Consider the following 19,778-nt stretch of genomic DNA (forward strand, 5'->3'; position numbering starts at 1 on the left):
TTCATTACAATATCTTCATATTCATTCCTTCGGTTATTTTCTCATTCATTAGCCATCTGGATTTTTTGTCCATACGTTATCATATCATTGTTTCATTTGTTGTACATTCAGACCCTTCGGATTGAGCAGTATGTATTTTACGTAGAGCTGCAGAGACTGCTACTGGGACAAGATCCTTGGTGATCTCTAGATCTACTTATCCCTCCAGTGGAAACTACAGTGGTCATTGGCTCGGTGACAACAGAAGTCAGTGGCCTGATCTTCATCGATCAATTATTGGTAAGTATCATCGATCAATTATTGGTATCAATTATTGGCAGAAATCCATAATCTTTTCCGTTGTTAATTGCAAGGTTCGAGGCAGCGCTTGGCATTGCATCATCTAAATACTTAGAAGGATGGTGAAGAAAACTTTGTTTAATAGAACTCCAAAATTTGTAGTTATGCTTAATACAGTCCAGGAAAAAAATTAGGGAACTATTCTAATCAAACTGGAGGTGCAGCAAGACGACATTTCACAACAAGAATTAGAAAATTTAGTTCCAGACTGATCAAGCTCATGACCACTTGGATGTTCATGTTAAAAAGGAATAACGTTGAACTTCCTAAGTGGCACGGAAGTCTCTAGTTCTTTCATTGACATAAATACAAAATAAAGAAAAAAAAATTAATTAATACCTGAATGCTAAATCTCCCGAACATCCCTTTTATGGTGCCCTTGCGGAAGGAGCAAAAGAGAGAGAAATTTTTCAGAATTTTCTGGTCAACTTCTTCCTATTAGTTACAGATGCTTTCCTTCGCTCAAGCAGGAAAGTGGTTCGTGACTCTGACTGCCGTACGGACAGGCCCCGGTTCGAATCCCAGCGTAGACATGCATGTAACTTTGCCATCTCTTCATAGGAGCAACGGTGGCCCATATATTTGGTGCCTCCGGTAATAAATATCGGCTTTAGTAGTGGCCAGCGGCTATAAAAACACATAGAACCTGCCTTTCGGGGGTGACAGATTTTTTTAATCGGTAATTATAGACAATCTCAATTGAAAACAACTTTTTCGAGACAAACTATTTTCATTGATCGCATCGCTTTGCGCTTAGTAAACCCTTTTAACTTTTCGTAAAGCTTTTAAGCCTTGGTAAAGCTTCAGACTTGCTCTTGTCTACCTTTTGAATTTTGCTGGTTTTCCTCCATACACCTTGTAAACTGAGAATTAATCCTGAAAGCCATGAAAATTTAAAAAAAAAAAAAAAAAAAAAAAAAATCTGAAAATTACGTCCAAAGGAGCGTTTTTTAACATTTTGTGTGTTACCTTTCTTTATTAAATATCATGTTCCTCTCACTTAAACCATAAGATCCAGTGCAACAGCAATATCGCAAAATAGTTTTAAAACGAGCATATCTTTAGAATTTCCGATACAGAGACTCACGCGCTGGAGATAAAAATGTTTTTTCTGCACAACGTTGCCATTGCTCGCTTTGAAATCCTTGAGTTTGTTAATCAAAAATTCGTCAAAGTTTTAAAAAATAGGAAATCGATCATAAAACAAATTTCAAATTTCAAATTTGGTCTTCCACATGCTCATATTCGTTGGAGGATTACGTTGTTCAAAATTCGAAGACTCTATGAACCGTTGTTTTATCACAATACGAGAAATATACATACATTTATGCAGATTTTTCATTATTTAATTTCTTCAAATATAATGCAGGACTCTAACATTTTGTGGCAACAGTTTGAAAAGTGAACCGACATTTATGAGTCCGAGGCAAAATGCCAAAACGAAACTAATAGTCCTTCGGGATTCAAATCCCTTTGGACTAAAAAAAAAAAATCTGAAATGTTTCAGATTTTAAATTACGTCCAAATTAAATTACGTTTTTTTAACGTTTTGTGCGTTATCTTTATTTGTTAAACATCATGTTCTTCGTACTTAAACCATAAAATTCAATTCAACAGGAATATCGCAAAATAGTTTTAAAATGAGCATATCTTTAGAATTTCCGATACAGAAACTCACGCGCCGGAGATAAAACTGTTTTTTCTGCATAACGTTGCCATTGCTCGCTTTGAAATCCTTGAGTTTGTTAATCAAAAATTCGTCAAAGTTTTAAAAAATAGGAAATCGATCATAAAACAAATTTCAAATTTCAAATTTGGTCTTCCACATGCTCATATTCGTTGGAGGATTACGCTATTCAAAATTCGATGACTCTATGTACCGTTGTTTTATCACAATACGAGAAATATACATACATTTATGCAGATTTTTCATTATTTAATTTCTTCAAATATAATGCAGGACTCTAACATTTTGTGGCAACAGTTTGAAAAGTGAACCGACATTTATGAGTCCGACGCAAAATGCCAAAACGAAACTAATAGTCCTTCGGGATTCAAATCCCTTTGGACTAATAAAATAAAAAAAAAAAAAAAAAACTTATGAAAACAAACAGATCGGAAACGAGACCTTGTTAACTAAACTAGTACACCACCAGTAAAACGTATTTACTAGTACATCTTCATTGATATTTATAGAAATAAATTAATGCAACTTTTAACAGAATAGCATTTGGAAATGATGTTAATAAAACGGAAAGCTGGGACCTCGTGAGAAATGCTTAGCTATGCTGCCATATTCAAAGTCAATAGAGAAGAAATACAAATAAAAATATGTGTAGTATGCTTCAAATATTTTCTCCAAACTAATCCATGAGGGAAATAGTGTATTTCAAACGGTATTTAAAAAAAAGATTTATATGGTAAAAACGATTTTTCTGGAAACGATGGAAGACAGAAGAGATAATGTTATTTGCACGTAACTTAATTCAGGACCAAAAAACGACGAATGATCTCCCGGAAACATAAATCTGTGTTTCTTACTTATTATACTATATAACTGATGTAATTTGTAACACATTTAATTTCTAACATATTCAATTTACAATTTTTACCAATATTTTCAATATAATTTTAAATAACGAAAGGCATTTTTAGTATCACATATTATATATATTGGTGTAGAATACTTTAATTATTCTACACCAATATATATAACATGGTGCAGAATATTATACCAATCAGAATACCAAATTTCAGTTTTTACCAATCAGAATAATATTAGTTATTCTGATTGGTAAAAACACGCGAGTGCCACGTGATTTCTTTCAGCTGCATGAACAATATCAAGGTTATAATTAAATTCTAGCTCTAGTGCAATCGTATGTTAGTGTCTCCACAGCAATAATAATGTCTTTAATGAGATCATGTTCGGACTATGGCAAAGAAAATATCTTTAGTTTAGTTCCAGGAGAAAAGTCAGTGACCGCTTCATAACAGTGGTACGCCATAAAGGTGCTGGCATTTTTATGTACGTTGGCCTCCACTTGAAAATACAAGAAACTTCATTATAGTCTCTTACATAAAATTGCTAGCACCCTTTTGACGGTACACCGTTACGCAAGTAAAGATTAGATTTGTGCTTCTAATTAATATTAATTGAGTGAAAGCTACTGTATTTACATAGCAGTACCCTGCCGTAATGGCATCGGCAATGTTATATAGGTTGTTTTCTGCAAGTTGTAAATTAATCTTCATAAGGATAAGGGAAACTTTATACCGAAGCTTCCTAATGAAGATTTCTATTTTTTTCAAACAGCAGCGGAATTGCAAGGCGCCGGGCATCTTTATGAAGGTGCCCCACGTGCAGTAAGATGCTTTGACTCATCAACAGAACACTAACTTATCGGATTTAGCAACTTATGCGTGCATCAAAAGTACTTTTTCAATACAATTTTAGAACTCTGCAATAATACTTTACTGGTATCTTAGAAATTCTGGAACTGTCCATGGCTGTTTTCGGAATTAATTAAAAATTAATGATATTGATGTTTTCACTACTTCTTGGGGGAAAATTAAAAGAAATTTTTTTCGTGATAATATATATTACAGGATATAATATCGTAGCAAAAACATCGCGGACGAAAACGTCGCGGAGAAAGGAAAGCAAGGAGAAAACATCGCAGTTATGAAACATCGTAGTACAAAACATCGTTTTCGAAAATAAAAATTGTATTTTAAAAACGTCGTTATGGAAAATATCGTGGTAAAAAATAAAGCACCCACAAATTATTGCATGACGATAAAGTTTCAGAAGTTGTAAATGCATATTTGCACAATTTCTGCAAGAAGAAATGAGGAATAGCTTTGTTTTTACATTTTAAATATAACTAATAAATTTTACCGAAAAATTAAGAAGGAAAGTTAACCATTTAGAAACTGAAAATGAGTAAAAAATCTAAGGCTACTTATAGCAGTTGACAGAATTTTAGGATGTAGTAATTAATTAAGCAGTTTTAATGGAGGTAACTACATGCAGTTATTCATCTTTCTTTTTCTAATCTTTTTCAGACTAAATTTTGTATGAAAAATTACTAACAAAACTTATTGAAAGAGATTAATTAATTAACAACCTTCATTAGTTAACTATATTAGTTTAAAATTCTATTAACTGCTATACGTAGCTTTAATTTTCTACTCATTTTTTGTTTTTGAATATCCTTCTTATTAATTCAGCAAACATTTATTAATAATAGTTTACATAGTTAATTCAAAAATATGAAATATAAAAGTAAAAATATTCCTTATTCCATCTTCATATCACGAATCATTATGCGAATATGCATTTACAACTTTTAAATACTGAAAAACCATGTTATGGTCATGCGATCATTCGTAGGTGCTTTGTTTTTTACCATGATATTTTCGAGGAAACTTTTGAATCGTTTTATTTTCGATGACGATGTTTTGTACCACGATGTTTTCTTCTTGTTTTGTTTTCGTCCACGATGTATTTGTAGCTATGTTTTCGGCGGACAGCGATAATATACTCATAATTCTTAGTATATTTATTTGTTTTTTAAGAAGTTTACAAAGAAGTAAAATTGCAACAAAAGGAAGTTGATAAAAAAGTGGCTGTATTTAACAATGCAAAATACAGTCAAAAGTCGTTAATTCGGACACCCATAATCCAGAATGATCTATAATCCGGACCTCAAAGCTAAAATCTTTCTGCGCATGCGCCGCATTGACGCATGCGCATAGGCGTTTTACTCGTGAGCGCAAGACATTTACGACTGCGCATATGCGTCTGCGCAAGTGCAGAATACGTTTTCGCGTGCGCGTTTAATATATAACGGACGGTATAAGCTAAAATTATCTAATTATCTATTTCAGTTAATGTTGCGTTGTTCCTTAATCTTCGAACTGGATCCGGCTTATTATTTTTTGCAGACTGTAAGAGCAATTTTCTAAAAGTAAGCTTGAATTTTCGATTATGTGAAATAGAATTTCCGATGCTGGAGCTCCCAAAGGATCTAGAAAACGAAAGTATGTTTCGATGTCCATCAAACAAAAAACGAATTGCTACAAAAAATGGATAAAAGCATATTCTTTGTTTATCTAACCGTTCCGAAATCTGTTTATCAATTTCACGCTGCTCTGCGCGGGGGGGGGGGAGTCGCGGCGCGCAATGAACTGGAAGTTGATTTGTCAAAACTATCGTTATCTTCAGGGCAGATGTTTTTATTTTATTCGGCTTATAATTCCTTACTAAATGTAATATTTAATTTCGATGTACTCCGTCTTTGATATGATTTAAATCAAATTCCTCGTCATTATAAATATCACGAATACAAATCAAATAGTTTTCTGGTTGCAATTTTCTAATTTCGGCTATGCGTAAGGTATGCTTTACGCATCCGCGCGTTGAAAGAAATGTTTAATAAAGTAAACAAATAAATATTAGGCTTCTTTTTTGGTAAATTTTGATACCCTTTAGATCATAATTGCTCATTATTTTATAAATTACGGTTTCATATTTTTAATTTTATAATTTCTGCATGCCATCTTACCAGATTTAAACTGATGATCTATAATCCGGAAAAATCGATAATCCGGAATCGCCGAAGTCCCGACGAGTCCGGATTAAAGACTTTTGACTGTATTCATAAAAGATTATGGAATTCTGTTTATTTAAAAAGTTTATTTTCTTACAGGCATGCTAGAATTTAACCTCTTCGGCATACCATACGTAAGTAATAAACATTTGACATCTTTTCCAATATCTCTAAAATTTAAAAATACTGTCTTCACTCAATATGACGATTAATATCATTCCTCAGATTGGTGCAGATATATGTGGATTTTTCGGAGATACAACTCCAGAAATGTGTAAAAGGTGGATGCAGCTTGGAGCATTTTATCCTTTCTTTAGAAATCACAATGGCTTGGACCAAAAGGTATTTACACTTTAAAGAAAGTTTATACTCTATGTGAAGCAGAATTATGAACACATTAATGCATTTTTTATAACGTGAGCCTATACGAAAACCTGCTATTGAAACAATTAAATTTTTTTCTCTCTTTTCATTGTTTAATGGATTTTCATAAAGCAAAAGAAGTTTATCTGCTTAAATGAGTGATACTTTTGGGTTTCTTGTTACTTGCTCATATCCATATACCAACTTTAACTAATTGTCCATTAACTAATATAAGGCATCGAAAAATTTTCAGCAGCTTGAGCTTAACCGCCCCCCCCCCCACCTGAAGACGATATCCCAATCTATCGATGTGTGGAAAAAATATATACAGTGTCTCACAAAAGTGATGGGACACTTGTGCTTTACAAAAGGAAACTGTAATAAAATTAATTTAAAAAACATGTAAACATTTTTTGTGAGTGTGTTTCATACTTAAATTTAGTAACAATTATTACATAATATACATTTTCTCAAAATATTAAAATATTAATTTAATTGTTTAGAACGGAGCAAAAAATGGCTCAAATAAGTGATGGGACACCATTAGATACTACTACGTACTACAATAAAAATATTTTTGGGATTTTTTATTTTTACTCAAAAGCAATTGGCAATAATTTAGAAAATCCTCTGCAGTATTTCTCTCGAGTTTGTTTTGGAATTTTCGCGTTTTTTAGCTCTGTGCAGCCATGAATGCTAAACGAAAAGAAACTTTGCCTGAAATTCAAAAATTAGTTATTAATTTGCATATTGAACGTGTAAAATCTATTAGAGAAACTCCTGAAACAGTTAACTTGAGTCATTCAACAGTTTCCAATATCATTAAATGATATAAAAAGAATCATGATTCAGGATAAAAGAAGACCTGGCCGACCATCAAAGTTATCCGATGGAATGAAGCGAATTATCGTTCGAAATATTAAAAAAAATCCAAGAATGAGTGCTCCTAAAGTTGCTGCTGATTTACAAGAATTATATGGAGTAATTGTTAATCCTGAGGCTATTAGAAGAGTAATTCGATCTACTGGATATCACGGTAGAGCAGCCAGGAAAAAATTCTTCGTGCGTGAAAAGAAAGAAAACTCAGACTGGCTTTTTGCAAAATCCAACATAAATAAGAATTCTGATTACTGGAATGAAGTTACATTTGCTGATGAGAGTAAATTTAATATATTTGGTTCTGACGGTAGAATCTTGGTGTGGAGAAAACCCAGGGAAGAATTTCGCAAACAGAACTTGGTGCCAACAGTAAAACATGGTAGAAGAGGAGTTATGGTATGGGGGTGTATGTCGTCCGCTGGAGTTGGTAATCTTGTTTTTATTGACAGTATAATGGATCGGTACAAGTATATTGACATTTTAAATCAAAATTTGAAATCTTCAGCATGAAAATTGAACCTTCATAACGATTTTAAATTCTACCAGGACAATGACCCCAAGCTCACTGCTTTGAACTTTAGACCCTGGCTGCTGTATAACTGTCCTGAAATAATAAAAACACCACCACAATCTCCAGACTTAAATCCCATACAGAATATTTGGCAAGAATTGGAATCAAGAATTCGCAAACACACCATTTCTTCAAAACAACAATTAAAATCAGTGCTTCAAGAAGAATGGGGTAAAAGCACTCCAGAAATCACAAAAAAATTAGTCAAATCCATCCCAAGAAGATTAAATCATGTTTTTAAAGTGAAAGGAAATCCAACATAATATTAAAACCTTTTAAAAAGTAAAATTTTTGGATAAATATTTGATGGAAAAGTAAGTGTCCCATCACTTATGTGAACCATTTTTTGCTCCGTTCTAAACAATTGTATTTTTATTAAATTAATATTTTAATATTTTGAGAAAATGTATGTTATGTAATAATTGATACTAAATTTAAGTATGAAACACACCCACAAAAAATTTTTTAATGTTTTTTTAACTTATTTTACTACAGTTTCCTTTTGTAAAGTACAAGTGTCCCATCAGTTTTGTGAGACACTGTAAAGGTACACACAGTGTCTCATGACTTTCTGCCAATTCCATGTTTCAAATAATAACGAGCGTAATTTAAAATTGGTTGCTATTTAAAACTAATAATCAAAGTCTGGTTGATCGTTTGTAAGCAAAATCAAATTTGTTGTTCCAATAAACAGAAAGGTGTTTCATACGAAATTTTGAATTATATTGCTGATTTTTCTAAATGTATACCAACATGATCAAATGTTTGCCCCTTTATTTTTTATTGAAAATTATATTTCATTGGGCAGTTTAATAACATAAAAATTAATTGGGTTTTGATTAAAGATAATTAACTGTTTATAATATTGTTCCTTTTTTTTTCTTTTCTGACACCAGTTGTCATGGGGTTCGTAGATTTAGAGTGAATAACGACGACACTTGATGAAGTATCGAAACACACTTTATTTAGCTAAGACTGATCAGAACAGCTCCAAAGTCAAGTTTTACAGTCGTCGAAGATCTACCATACACTTTCTGGAACAATCAGCGCACAGCCTTCAGGTTTTCAGGCTATAACTGTGAAGACAGCTTCACTGCAAAGCAGCAGAGTACAGCTCCCGACTCTGCTCGGTCGTTCTCGGAACTCCGCGTACTCCCGAGACTCTCCACACTACAACTCGCGATGCACTCGACGACACACAGAGCACAGCTCCGGACTCCTTGATTCAGTCGTTCCCGGAGCTCAACACGCTCTCTCGACGATGCACTAACCGCGATGTACGAAGAGACTCTTTCGATGCACTCGACGACCCACTCGCTGCCTAGCTGTCAACTCGATCGTCTCCGCACGGACTGACTCGCTAAACGAGACACCAACTATCTCGCACTTCTCGAGGCACACTCCCAATACTACTGACTGCGGACCAGCAGGGTTTATATAGCTTTCGGCTTGGGTTCGAGAACATTCTGGGCTAAACCTGTAAGAATTCGTTCCAGAAGGTTCTCCATCCGTCCATGACATATCGCCAATTTTGTCACCAACTGTCGCCAAATGGGCGATTCTCGCCAAATGTAGCAACCCTGCTTTCCCTTGCCATTTAATGGCAACCCTAAAACTGCTTTGCGGGGAAGCCATCTTACCGCGCCTGTACGTTTCGTAACAATATATTTAAAATAAGCACTTTGAAATGAATACCGTAATTTAATTTCTGCGTTATCAACAAATCTAAATTCATTTTGCTAATTGCAACAATATGTCATGGGTTATATTAGTATATGTAACAATATGCAATGTCGATTGCTGCAAAACTGTTATGGGCTTCAAGCTGCCCCTTTAAAAATGTTAGAGGTTTCAAATACTAGTTTCGGTTGTCCAGTTGTACCAAAACTCTAATCAACTGTGTATGTAATTATCCCAACTAGCGTGTCAAAACGAACATAAAAAACATTTTCAATGACAAAAATTATTCACGTCAAATCTCGCAACTGGAAAGGTGCTGCCATTTGACTTTGGTCATGTACTTATGAATCAACCTGTAATTAAAAATAATCAACAAACTTGCACCTAATAAACGTAAATGTATTCAATTACAAACGTGAAGTATTTTACTTTTTTAGGTTAAGAAATCTTTCGCCGTAATTATCCCTTGAAGCAAACCGCGTCTTGAATCCCTTGAAGCAAACCGCGTCTATGAGAACAAAATCAATTTTAATTATGACTATCAATATTATAGAGAGATATAATTTAATGCAATTATCTTATCGTTTGCTAGGATCAAGATCCAGTAGCGTTAGGTGAGATGGTAACAGATGCATCTAAGAGAGCTGTGGAACAACGGTACAACTTGCTACCATACTTGTACACTCTGTTCTACAGAGCCCATGCAGATGGCAACACTGTCGTCCGACCCCTCTTTCACGAGTAAGTTACGGTGTTTATACACAAAAACATCAGTATTAATTGATAATTTTTTTACTGAACCTCAAATAGCATACCAGTTTCCCTTTCAAAAAATCTGAAGACACCACATAACTTCCTTGTACGTCCTATTTAATTGTACCACATTTAAAATAATTTTCTCGAATTTCATGAGAGATATACTTCTCATTCAATAAATTCAATTCTCATTCCACCACTAGGCAAAAATAATAATAAAAAAAAAAGCTCAAAACATCTTCATTAAAAACTGTAAAATACAGAAAAGCCTAAAGCAGATGAAAACAGTTTAAAAAAACTGTTTTTACGATTAAAATTAGAATTTCTACACCTAACCAAATTTTTAGTGCACAAACTTGAAAGTTAGCTGTTGGTACCACTGGGGCAAAAAGACGCTGAACTTGGTGCACAAACTGACTTAATTCACTGTTCTACTAAGAGTTTCGAATGTAAACAAATGGCTGTCCCGTTAGGCTTAGAGCCATTTAAACTTTTGAATTGCTTATAATTCTACAATAATTGCATGTAGATTAACTAACGGCATAAAAACCTTAGCCGGAACATATAAATAACATAATTCAACTACTTTTAAAGCAAAAAATGCATAATTTACCAACATACGTTAGATCCCTTTTACATTCCGTTTTGTTAAAAAAGAGTCCTTTGTTCTGTCCGCATGTTGAAATGTCACGCAAAAAAAATCATTCAAATAGATTTGAGAACGATCAAAATGGATATTTTCGTTGAAGTATGATACCCACAATTTTTCTCGGTTATGATATTTCTTTTACTTCGTACAAGGAAGTAAAAATGATTCGTTAAACAATTAACATATACACTGACTACCAATAAGTATTTGGACACCTGTGATAGAAAAGAAAAACTAACTTTATTCAAAATCAATAGTTGGTAGAGCCTCCACGAGGTAATTACAGCGTGGACCCTCCGGGGCATATTTTCCACAAGTCTTTGTATGACAGCTAGTGGTATTTTCTTCCACTCGGCTTGGAGAAGAAATAGAAGTTCCTTCACCGATTTTGCACGGGTAGCGCACCCCTGAATTCGGCGATGCAACTCGTCCCAGAGGTTCTCGATAGAGTTCAGGTCTGGACTCTGGGCAGGCCAGTCCATTCGATGAACTCCATTGCCACCATACCAAGCCTTGGTTAACGTCGAAAAATGACAACTGGCATTGTCGTCCTGAAAGTAACAGGGGTCCAACCTGTAAAACTGCCACAATGTAGGAAGCTCATTGTCATCCAAAATAGTGCAGTAGGCATCGGAGTTGAGCTTACCATGAATGGGGACCAAGGGTCCCAGCCCATACCAGGATAAACACCCCCAGACCATAATTCCACCTTCGCCAAACTTGACTTTTGGCACAATGCATTCTGGCAGGAGACGTTCTCCAGGTAGACGCCCGACCCAGACCCTGCCATCCGAACGGTAAAGGGTGAACCTTGATTCGTCACTCCAAAGAACCCGTTTCAACTGATCTACGGTCCAATTTCGATGTGCTTTGCACCACATTAACCGAGCAGCGCGGTTGGACTTTGTGATCAAAGGCTTATGGGCAGCACCACGACCATGAAAACCAAGCAGATGTGCTTCCTTACGGATGGTATTCATTGAAACGATATTCCCGGATGCCTGTTAAAACTCCTCGCGGATGAGGGCCATCGGTTGGGTGCGGTTCTTCCGAATTTCTCTGAACAGCACTCGTCGGTCTCTATTCCCAAGTTTCGTTGGTCTGCCGACTCGGGGTACATTCCGACAATCGTCCCTCACCTTCCACTTCTTAATCACATAGGCCACTGTCAATATTGGGTACTTCAGATCGCTAGATATGTCCCTTAAGGATCGGCCACATTCGTGATACCCGATAATTATACCTTTCTCGAAATCAGAGAGCTCCGAACTGCGATGCATCTTGCATGCGACTAAAGCCGATGCTGTTTCCTACACGATATATACCGGCGGAGTACGTGGCATACCTTGGGACCACAGATATCGTCATTTGCGTAGGTGTCCAAATACTTATTGGTAGTCAGTGTAGTTAAGAGGGTCTTACCGTCGCTCACAAGCATCGCTTTCCTTGAGTATCTCTTCAAGGAAGAACTGTTCTCGTAGAAGTATTGGTATTTCACTATCATAAATATAAATATATAATGGCTTTATATTTCATTAACTGTATTTTATTATCATTCATTTTTTCTTTCCAGGTTCCCAACTGATGAGATTACTTGGGATATAGACAAGCAATTTATGTGGGGAAAATCTCTTCTCGTTTCTCCCATCTTAAAACCAGTAAGTTTCGTTATAAATTAACATAGGCTTATAATAAATTAACATAAATATATTTAATGCATACATAAATTAAAATAAATGATATATGCTAAAAACGAATGATATGTGAAGAAGGCATACATATGACTACTGTCGAATCAGTTAGATAAAATCGAAATACTCTATTTTAACAATTTAGAAGATATGTTCCACAGCTGCTTAATCGGGTTTAGATAGTTGGCATAGCATCTGATAATGGATCATGAAATTCTGCCTTTAAGATATTATCTTTCGTTCTGTTAATAAATTTGCTAATAATATTACATAATTAAATATCTGATGTGTACACCACATGACTTCCTTGTACGGGACATTAAATTATACGCTGCTTTTCCTGCATTTCATTTAAACTTATTTTCTCAAATTTCATTATAGATAGATTTCTCATTCAATTAATTCAGTTCTCACTCAGCGGCAAGGCAAAAATAAATAAAACCTCAAAACGTCTTTATTAAAAATTGAAAAATATAAAAAAATATAAAACACCAAATACAATTAAAATTATTAAAAAAAAGAATTTTTACAATTAAAATTAGAGTTTTTACGCAAAAACAAGCAATTCCGCCAGCGGGCAAAAGGCAGATTCAGATTTTTCGGTGCATAAAACTGAAAGTTTGCTTTTAGTCCCACTCGGCAAAAAAACATTGAAGTTTCAGAAACTAACTTAAATTCACTATTTTGTTAAGTTTCAAATGAAAACAAATATGGCTGCTGGGTAAAAAAATTAGGCTTAGCCGCACTTAACCCTTTGCGGCACAGTGTGTCCGGCCTGGACACACCTAAAAATTTCCTTCCTTACGCACAGAAAAATTGAACGAAAAAGGATTTATAGGTTACTATAGGTTACTCTGAATCTTCTTTATTTATAGTAGATGGTAGCTCAACACAAACCAGTCCATATATTTTAGCCATGTTTAGTTTTTAAAGACCCTCATTTTTCAAAGAAATCTTCCAGATTTTTTTAGGGTATAAAAGGAAATGTTTGAAAAGAAATTTCTATGTTATTTTTTTTGGCTGTATGCTAATCTCCTTATTCTATACTAGTTTTAAATTTTTACCTTGAAATCTTGCCTAGAATCAAACGGCGAACCCTAGGTGTGCCCAGACCGGGCTCACCGATAATCTAGGACAACTGAGAGTCTGCATGTATTCTTTATTTCTGCGCATCTCATCGGTTAGTTCATTGACGCCAATGCTCGTTTCAGCACTCTTTTCGAAGCTCTATTCAATCAGTGCGCCCACTTTGGGCACACCCACAGAATTAAAACGATAAGTGCACATCTTCACAAATCTATATTGATATCTTCACAAAATTTGACTTGTGTAATCCTCTAGGCCTAATTAGACTGCCTACCATTTTTTTATCAAAACTCCAACTTTAAAAGGTAGCGTGCCGGAAAGAGTTAAAAAACTTTTAAATTGTTAATAATTCTAAAACTATCGCATGCAGATTAACTAAAGGCATAAAAACCTTAACCGGAAGATAAGAACAACATAATTCAATCATTTTTAAAGCTGAAGATGTACAATTTACCACCAATTGAGCTCACGGAGACGAGTAACACAGTGGATGTATATATATAATATATATACTTTTATTGCAGCCGATTGCAACCAAAATGGTAGGTGCACAACTACATGTTATAGCAGTCCTATGTACAAAATTTCAATGCTCTAGGCCTACTCGTTTTTGAGTTAGGCGAGATACTTAGATACGTACGTACCTACAGACGTCAATAAAAAAATTTCTTCTGAATTCATTTCAATCTTTTGCAATCCGTTTCGGGAAAAAGAATCCTTTATTCTGTCCTTACTTACAGAAGTCACGCAAAAACATCGTGAAATTGCATTCTCCTTTCTACTGCTCGATATTCCCTTTGATATTTCTTACAATAGCGAGATACTAAAATATAAATGCATAGTGCAGAACTGTAGTTGTGCGGTACATTATTTGGATTGTCACGAATAATTTGTTTATTTATATCTTATAATGAACTGTGTGGGCCGGAAGTAAGGCCGGTAATTGGTCATGGCTGGTGCCAGAGCCGATGCAACAGGTGCTGTCGCACCGGGTGGCAAAGGTTTTAGAATTTAGTAAGGAACTGAGCGGTAAAATTCAAAACAGAGTTTATACCCGTTGGTACCCTCTCTGGAATCTGTCTTGGTAAAGGTAAAAGTATGGGGGAGACCAGCGATGTACCATAGGTCAACTCGTAATGCCTTCCCATACTAATTCTTTGAAAAAAAAAAGGGGGGGTAATTGCAAGTTTTATAAGAATTTGCATAGACTGAAGCTTTTCAAAAGGTCTAGAGTTTGCCTATTATGGTACATCGTGCAATTCCACAGTACGCCCCGCATCCAGTATTTATTAAAAATAATGGTGTAGTGCATAAGTAGATTACAAAATAGTCGGAATACAATTTGAGAGTCACAAGATAAACTGAACATCTGATTTGGTGCAACAAAAATAGGAGATAAACATAATTAATAAACAAATAAACATAATGAGATAATTATAATTAGTACTGGCAACACAGTGTTAAAATGAATTGTTATAATAATGCTAAAGAGGTGGGTGTCGATGGGTTATTTCAGATATATTGGTTTATTGCAGTTTATAAAGTTCACGAGCGGATCCATTTTGTCCATAATCACAGCATGTAAAAGTTCACTAAGTTTAAACTGTATGTGGACTTACACTTGACAAAGATCTAGGCCGTAGGAAGAGAGTCGTTGCATAATTTTCTGAAACTTTGGATATTGATGTTTATTTTTAATTAAAAACCTTTGGAATGCCAGGAGGTCAGTACAATCTGTCTTGGTACCAGTACACTTCCTGACATCTATCCTGGTACCGGTACCCTTCCTGGAATCTAAAGTGCGTCATCTGAAAATTAATTCTCATTGCACCGTTATGTAAGAGTAGCACTGAGGATTTTTTTTAATCCAAAGGGGCAATTTTTTTCAGATGGACTATGGGCATCTGGTAGCCCAAATTTAAAATATGGAATCTGAAAATTTTCAGACCTTTTTTTTTTTATCTAATTGCAATTCAGAATCAACTCAGTAAGTATCCTTTATTTAAAATGCTCGCTTACTTTCCCTGCCTTCCTCTCGCTGTGCTTGAACGTGCCATTCTGTTGTTCTCTGTGTCGACCGTTGTCTCGAGATCTAATCAGGTGTGTAGCATTGTAAGGTGTTTATCGCATCCATAATGATGATGTGAAAAGATGAACATTTGTCCCCAGAATTCGTTATATTTATATATAAAGAAGAAAATCTGTGTGTTTGTTCGCTAATTAACTCATTCACTACTATAGCTATTGTCACCAAACTTTCTACAATTATTTTCTGGGTTCTGGAAAAAAATCGACGTCTACTTAAAAAAAAAAAAAAAAAAAAAAAAAAAAAAAAAAAAAAAAAAAAAAAGCTCAAATCAGAGATATTAATTAAAATTGCTTAAAACGCTAATTTTCGCCTTTTTCCGAGTAGCAACACTGCTGATATCAGCAACAATGGCTGCGTGCGTTGTTGCTGATATAACGAGAGGGAATTTATTAGAGTTAATTTTGTTACATCAAAGATCAATAATTAGAGAAGAATTATAGCAATATCATTCTCTCTGTTGTTAGATACAAATTTTCTATCGAATTTTTTATGTGGGTTCCATATCGCTCAAAATAACGCTGTATTTGTTTTTATTTTTGCTGACCCAAGTGGCAATTCCATATGTCATATGGGTATATATGTTACGATGAAACACCGAAATCTGGAGAATGTCAACATTCACATAGTCTCTTGATGTATGTCCGAAATATTTTCCAAATACTCTTATTTCTGACTTACACCGGTCAATGTCGACATTCACCATGTACTAATGGTGAATGTTAAACATATAACAATATTATATTTTTTCCTCCGTCATTCAGTCGCGAATAAACGCACTGGAAACTTGAAATAAGAACTTAAGAACATGAGAACATAAAACACACAATACATTCAAAATGAGAAAGGAAAATAATAGAAGTTAAAAACTTAACTTAATTATACAGAACGTTCTAAATGAGAAAATAAAATAACAGTCATAAAAAACTTACTAAATTATGCGATTCAAATCTTATTTATTGCAACAACTTAAACTATTATGGCACTTTATGACCTCTCTTTTCGACTGATGCGCAGTCGCATGGACCTCCAACCTAAGGTTCTACACCAATCAGAGTTATATGTCCATGCGATGGAAAAGAATCTACAATCCACAGCCAGCGGCATTCACTGAATCAATGATAGTAATATTACAATGCTAAATTGACAGTGTCATCTATACAATAATTGTTACATAATAATCCGTATGAAAACACATATACGATCAATTAATAATTACATTGTCATGGATAGGCTCTATGTTGTGGAGAGTGGAACTTATATATCAACCAGTTTTTAAACCTATGTCTTCTTCAATACATCATAACTTCATGTTCTTATCAGTTACACACCTAATGATATGTGTCCGTATTATTTTTGCAGTTATCCACAGAGTAAGCAAGTCACATAAGTTCAGGCAATTGATGGTTCCATAGCCCAAAGTATATGATGTTGTGTAGGCTATTCTATGTTCACTTTTGTTAAATTCATCGTTCAAGTAAATACTACTTGTCCACTTTGATACATCATAACTTCGTGTCCTTAACAGTTAGCACACCTCATTATGTGCGTCCATAGCAATTTGCACACTGTGTCGCAATTATCCACAAGACAAACATGAAATTGCAATTGGGAATTTCATTGTAATATGTACACTATTTTACTATTATCCACAGAAGAAAATGTTTTGTAAATAATGACTTGGCTCCCAGATGATTAAAAAAAAAAAAAAAAGGAAACGAATTCTTAAATTTTTCAATACAATTCTAAATTGTGCAAAACTACAGATTTGTTAAACAGTTCCAGTCAATACAAATTGACCGGTATTCCAACAATATAAAGCACATATTCTAAAATAAAACGTCTAATGAAAAACAGGAACTAATTCCCAATTAAAATAGACATAAAATACATAACCTCTCTTTTCGACTTTCACCAGAGCATATCTGTGATTGTCGACATACACCGGTGAGGGTCCGAATATGCAAGAATGTAGTGAAATATTCGGTCTTTCACCGACGTATTTGGTGAATGTTGATATTCTCCGGTGAAAGTCGACATTCTCCAATTTCGGTCTTTCACGGTAACATATATACCAGGATTCTATGATTACAAAGTCAGTTGTGGTACATGTATTGAATATTACTCTGTTTCTTTGGAATTTTTATGCATTACAATGACACATCATATTCCTTATGACGTGTAATATGCTATTATACGAATTTTCAAATGAAGTCATGAGTAGAATAATACATTACTCTCAATGTAACTTGACTGGCATCGGGTACTTCCGCTAATCAAGGAATAAAATTGTGTTTTGTATCTAAGTTCTGCTAAGTGCTTTTCCGTTACGTCATCTGGTGAGTCTACGCAGCCCAATTACTCTACATACACCGAAAAGAATTATCAAGTAACTACAGAATTTATATTTCTGTACAAAATAGCCGACAGGATACTATTATTCTACGCGTGTGTCTTTCAACGTGCGTACTTGTGTGCAAACGAAAAATTACCCACATGAAAAGTATCTACAAGCTCAAAGATCTACAACGAATGAAATGAAATGTGGCATTACCGATGGCAATTCATGTGGATTTCCTAGAGAGGAAGTCAGAAAAAGTGGTGCGCATTTCAGCAAAGGGGTTTGATTCTTGTTGAATGGAGTTGATTCTTTTGTTTAAATTTTGGACTGCGATTGGATGAAAATATCTGTAATGCTATTCTGACATAATGGCGTAATGAGGATTAATTTTCACCTGAATCGCTTTAGATTCCAGGAAGGGGACGTAGCCCAATTAAAATGAGGAGTTTAAAGGACTATTGCTAAATTATTATCAGTAGTTTTCTTTCATGTCTTATATTTCACATATTTATATATGAAATATTTTGGATGCGGTTGACAGATGTTGACGGTCAGCAGAGCATGTGGCATTTCTAAGATGAAATCGCCGTTTAGAGCTATTTAATTTTGATTTTGCTGTATTTTTATTGGCTAATTAATTAGCTTCTAAAATTATTATTGACTGAAATTGGCCTGTGTATAAGGGCCTGCATTACTAACGTTATGTAAAAATCATATGACAGTAATTAATTTTGCAATGAAGCAGCTTACAGAGGTTTATTATAAGCAATTACTATTTTTAGAACAGAAAGGGGAAATAGCCAGATTAAAATGGTGTGTTAACGGGTTACTGCAAAACAAAGTTATAACTTTTATTTACATATTTTATTTTTTATCTTATATATATATATATACACACATATATATATATATATATTTGAGAAAGAGAGACGCGAATTTGTGGAATGATTATAAATCCGACTTATACACAGGTTTCCGATTTTGTCTAGACTTAAGCGGCGAAAATTTAACTGTCGTCTTATACATGTATCGGATTATATTCGGATACAGATAATTATTATGCCTCTAACTTTCAGTTTGCATTGAACGGGGAATATTTCCTCCAATTGAAAAGCAAGACCTGATAATATGAAATGTGGATTTATCACACAAAAAGATTTACAGCTGCCTTTATTTGTTTTCATTAATCATTGCTTTCTGTATGTATCAAATATCTTCGCGAGCTCATTGTATTTATTAATTATATTGATTGGGATTTCAGGATCAGAGCAGTCTTTCATTGTATCTACCTGAAGGAGAATGGTGGCATTTTGAATATGAGCAGGTGAGTAATTAAAAGTTATTTTGATACACAATTTGGGTGCGGACTATAACATTATTAACTGAAGCATTGTACTACATCAGCTTCAGAATCTCATATCATATCCGCTAAGAAAAATAAAGCTAAAAAATGACATCAAAGAGTTCTTGTTCGCTGTGTATATCTGAACACAAGGCAAAACTTTTTAAAATTCGGTTTGATCTTATAAACTTAGTAACTTGTTTGGTCTTAAACTAGCCCCTTGCTGCATTTGTGCACTAATCTCAGGACTTACATCATTGCACAAATTGCAGAGTCATCAGGTTTTTTTCTTCATGCTGGAGCCGCGAAAAGAGTACAATGCCCTTGCCGGGATATGAACTTAGGAGCTCTCGAATACGCGTCGAGTGTGCTGCCATTAC

General features: G+C 34.5%; 1 protein-coding gene across 2 annotated transcripts in view; it reads left to right on the plus strand.

Moving 5' to 3' along the window:
- Positions 1–19,778, plus strand: part of LOC118193429 (sucrase-isomaltase, intestinal-like) — a 147,774-nt gene that overhangs the window by 107,843 nt on the left and 20,153 nt on the right. For both annotated transcript variants that reach the window (XM_085825203.1, XM_085825204.1), the window contains 6 exons: positions 146–279; positions 6,054–6,088; positions 6,180–6,296; positions 10,040–10,188; positions 12,426–12,510; positions 19,318–19,380. In XM_085825203.1, the coding sequence (XP_085681329.1) occupies positions 146–279; positions 6,054–6,088; positions 6,180–6,296; positions 10,040–10,188; positions 12,426–12,510; positions 19,318–19,380 (583 nt within the window). The remainder of the gene's footprint in view (positions 1–145; positions 280–6,053; positions 6,089–6,179; positions 6,297–10,039; positions 10,189–12,425; positions 12,511–19,317; positions 19,381–19,778) is intronic.

Source organism: Stegodyphus dumicola, chromosome 10 (assembly GCF_044657685.1).
Source record: "Stegodyphus dumicola isolate Sdum_Otavi_A_Nest chromosome 10, ASM4465768v1".
Lineage (NCBI taxonomy): Eukaryota > Metazoa > Arthropoda > Arachnida > Araneae > Eresidae > Stegodyphus > Stegodyphus dumicola.